This window comes from Tupaia chinensis, unplaced genomic scaffold, assembly GCF_000334495.1.
Source record: "Tupaia chinensis unplaced genomic scaffold, TupChi_1.0 Scaffold000225_1, whole genome shotgun sequence".
NCBI lineage: Eukaryota > Metazoa > Chordata > Mammalia > Scandentia > Tupaiidae > Tupaia > Tupaia belangeri.
Window position 1 is genome coordinate 5311549 of NW_006159700.1, and position 4584 is coordinate 5316132.

At 39.6% G+C, this 4584-nt stretch overlaps 1 protein-coding gene across 2 annotated transcripts in view; it reads left to right on the forward strand.

Annotated features, from left to right (window-relative positions):
- The window catches only part of TFPI (tissue factor pathway inhibitor), a 95433-nt gene that overhangs the window by 41947 nt on the left and 48902 nt on the right, over positions 1–4584 (forward strand). For both annotated transcript variants that reach the window (XM_006147847.3, XM_014587592.2), the window contains exon 2: positions 1993–2115. In XM_006147847.3, the coding sequence (XP_006147909.1) occupies positions 1995–2115 (121 nt within the window). In that variant the 5' untranslated portion in view covers positions 1993–1994. The remainder of the gene's footprint in view (positions 1–1992; positions 2116–4584) is intronic.

Genomic DNA, 4584 nt, shown 5'->3' on the forward strand with positions numbered 1-4584 from the left:
GCTGAAATTTCTTTGCTTTAGAGCGTGAAAGTGTTGACTTATCACTTAAAGTCACCTTTCTGTGAAACTCATTTGAATCAGATAACTCTCTAAATTGAAGAAGAATGAACTGGGGAAAGAAATAGTTGGAATGACAGGCATTTCTTTTGTCTGGAGTTCTAGCTGTCTGTTAATGCACCAAAAAACTTGACTAGGAAATTGATTATAAAAACAAGTATATTTAAAAAAAAAAAAATCGAAACTCTAAAAATGTGTTTTCTTCTTAAAAGAGGGACCAGTGCAAAGAAAAATTAAAATCAGCAATTGAAAATGCATTGAATAAATAAAAGTGGAGATGCGGTGGTACCCACCTAAATTCCCAGCTATTCAGGAGACTGAGGCAGGAAGATCATGGGTTTGAGGCATATCTCAATAACCTAGAGAGAGCCTGTATCTAAAAAATTATAAATAAAAAGAAATTTAAAACAGGGAAGAAAAATTAAAATAAATTAGTTTGATGGAAAAAGAACGATCGTGAGCAAGATTTGGAAGGCAGACTTGTATACGAAAATGGTTCTCAGTACATCTTAGCCATATTGATGACTATTTACCCATTTCTGTCCATTTTTTTCTTAATTTATAAGTTGAAATAATACCTGGAATATAATTAAATGTATGCACTAAGACTATATGTTCATCCATAAATTTGAATACTACATACATATTTTAGATATGACTCATGGAGGATATACAAAAAGAACTATAAATACACATTAAATGTCGATGTTATATGTAAATACACGTTAAATGTTACCATCCTGGTAACAGTTGGTAATATACTGAACCACACTGCTGGAAGCCACATGCCTGGCCTTGAATTTAGTTCCCCAATTGACCTGAAAACATGACCAGGTGCATGTGTGCCCAACTTCCTGATGGGCTGGAAAGTTATAGGAAGGAGATCAAGGTATAAACAGACCCTATCCAGACTCACCACCTCTCGCCCACAACACAGTTTGCATATGTGCGTGTGCATTCCCTCTCATTAATTAAACTAAAAAAAAAAAAAGGAAATGTCATAAAAATTTGCATTTGGGGGCCAGCAGGTGGCATGGTGGTTAGGGTGCAGGATCTCACATGCCTAACTCTGTGGTTTGAATCTCAGACCTGGTGGCCTGATAAAATCTTGTCAGGCCCCTGTGTGTATAAGTCTAAAATCCCAAAAGGAGAAGGGATTGTGGCATGGCCATCCCTGCCCCCCACCCCCATGGGTGGTTTTCCACTTTTATTTCTCTCTTCCTCTTTCTCGCTTGTGAATGCACACACCCTATAGCAGAAACAAAAACAAAAGCAAAATTACATGGAGAAGTGAAGTCCCATAGCTGCTTAAAGGAGCCAGATCCCACATAGTCTACCATGCAGTTCTAATTCCAGGTTTGGTGGCTTGAAAAACACCAGGCAAATGGGCACGTGTGCCCCAAATCCCAGAAATGCTGCCGAAGAACACCAACAGCACTCAGGAGAGACAGGCAAACTATTTCACCAGCGGGCATAGAGGAGTTAACGCTGAATCTCTGGCCCTGACTGGGTGTTGGACATGGACCTTTTAGCGGGGAATTGGGATGGGAAGGTCTCAGGATGTTAGGAATGGGGAAGGGGCTTGAACCTGCACTAAAATGGAAGTGGCAGAGAAGCAGAAATTCTAACCTATTCAAGGTTTCAGGTTACCCTGTAGCTCCAGGAAGGAGCAGTAAATTTGGGAATTCTCAGGCCCCTATCAGCCCTGAGTTATTCATGAATTCAAGGTCTCTCCCTATCAAAATGACGGAGAAATGGAGGGGAAGGGATTGTGGTGTGATCAATCCCCACTAAGAGAGATGTTTTCTGTTCTCTGGTTTATAAACCAACGAAGTACATTTGGAAGTAAGCATAAGATTTTTGCTAGTCTATAGACTAGCATTTTGTTCATGTTAACATTTTATTTATCAGGTGTGTATGGGTTTTGTATTTCAGAAATGATTTACACAATGAAGAAACAACACTTTTTCTGGGCTTCTGTGTGTCTGCTGCTTAGTGTTTCCCCTACCACCCCTAATGCAAGTCCCGAGGAAGATGAACAACATGCAAATATTACAGGTAAATATTAGAACCATATATATCTTCTTAAGCTAATCCAAACTCTCAATTTTAACTCAAAAACTTAATATACTTTTCCATTGGGTAGGAAAACAAGTTTTATCAAGGTGACGTATTTCTAAAGAAACTTCTTATACCCAATGATTGTTTTATTTTGTTATTTTCCTTGTTTTCTTTTTGTTAAAGTCAGTTACAAAACAAGTCATTTTAGCAAGGAAGATTTCTTTTCTTTTTCAGACTAAAATGTTAAAGACTGAAGTAGCTCGAGAGTATTGCAAAGAGCAAGGTGCTATAGAAACAGTTCTCTATGAAGCTTGATGAGAGTGGGAAAAGTGGGAAAAGGAAAAAGGAAGTATAAAATCTGAGGTTTCAGCCATTTCCTCATTCTTGCTCAGATTTCTGTATAGAACTTCCCAGATGAGTCTAATATAAGAATCTAGACAAAGCAGGACACCAAAGGATCTAGTAATATAGATTAGTTACAATCCTATAAAGATCTTTGTCTAATAATGAAGATATGAACAATAAATAGAACAATGAGAAGACTATACAATAATTAGTATAGATTCATACTTGTTTTTTCTTTTTTTGGAGAAGTTTTTGCTATAGGGCACATGCACTCACCAGAAAGAGAGAGACAGAGAAACAGAAAGCGAAAAATCACCCCCGAGGGGGGATGGCCACACCATAATCCCTTCTCCATTCTCTTCTCGGGATCTTGGGCACGCACATACATGAGCCCGCTGTGAGTTTAAGCCACTGGGTCCAGGACTCAAAGTGCGGTTGACTATATGGGAGTCCAGTAACATAGCCATTATGCCAACTGCTGGTCCCGATACCTTTTTTTTTTTTTTAGAGAGAATTTTTGCTTTTGGCTGTGTGTGCTCACTGGAGAGACAGAGACAGAAAGCTAGATATTACCCCCCCAAGGGGGGATAGCCATGCCGCAGTCCCTTCTCCATTCTTCTCTCGGGATTTTGTGCACACACGTACACATGCCTGGAGTGAGTTTTAACCTGCTGCATCTGGGACTCAAACTGCAGTCAAGTAAAGTGAGTCCAACAACATAAACATTACACCATCTGCCGGTCCCAGATTTATACCTTTTTTAAAAGTAATATTTTGTGGCAAATTGTAAATTGTTCATGGAAATCTCAAGTTATTGGTAATACGATAATATTAACATGAATATTTCTACTTGAATAGCAATTCATGGTGTACAAAAACCCCTACATTCTGAGTAAATATTTTTAATAGCTATAATTATGTTCAGTACCCTTAATTAAGATTGAATCACTATATTTTCTGTGCCTGAAACTACAGTAAGTGTTAGGAAAACAATGATGGCTGAGACCAGGTTCTTAAGAACTTCACAGTTTTCATCATGAAGCCTGGATCATAATACAGTAAACCAAGTGACTTATGCTGGCATAAAGTGCTACTGAGATGCAAGGAAGAAAGGGGTTCATTCAAGCTGGGCGATCTAAGAGTGGAAAGTGGTGTTATAAAAATCTCCTGGAGGGAACCAGGAGTTAGCGTAATGGCTATGTCGCTGGACTCCCATATAGTCGACTACGGTTCGCGTCCCGGACCCGGTGGCTTTAAAACTCACGCCGGGCGCATGTGCATGCGTGCCCAAGATCCCGAGAGGAGAATGGAGGAGAAGGGATTGCGGCGTGACCATCCCCCCTGGGGGGTGATTTCTCGCTTTCTATCTCTCTGTCTCTCTCTGTCTGTCTGGCGAGTGCACGCGCCCTATAGTGAAAAACGTCTCAAAAAAAAAAAAAATCTCCTGGACATGGAACATTATTTACTAAATTAAAACTTGTAATATGCCTTTTGTAATAGACTATAGACATTATAGGATGAGTTTTAGACCTTCATCTGGTTCTTTTATCAAAAGGGGGATGGAATGAAGTTCTAATATTCTGGGGTGATGAAACAAGGTGTGGAGGATAAAGGAAGTCTCAATGTGGGAGCCAGCGGGGAGGGCAGGTAACTTTAACTAGGGCAGGTGGAAAATGGGTCCAGATGCTCCCAATGTTTTTCCAGTCAAATTCTCCACAGATGGACTAAGGAAATATGTGATAGTTAACCAAGAGGTTCTTGAAATTGTTGCTACTGATACAGGAATGCGGGGGCACGTGGGAGATCGGGCCCACACTCGCAGTGAGACACAGGTTCTAGTCCCATGCTCAGGAAGAACTAGAGTCGTGGACACAGAGAGTAGGTATAACAAAGGGGGAGTTTATTAGCAAAGTGGGGAATTTATTAACAAAGTGGGGAGTTTATTAAAGAAGAGGGAAGGGAAAACAGAGTTTCCAAGAAGGTAGGGGTCTCTGAAAATGAGTTGCCAAGGAAGAACTGTAGCAAGAAGTTCTTTTGTTTTTGTTTTTTCTTTTTCTTTTTTTTTTTTTTTTTTTTTTTTTTTTTAGGGGTTTTTTTTATTGGGCATTTGCACTTTCCAGC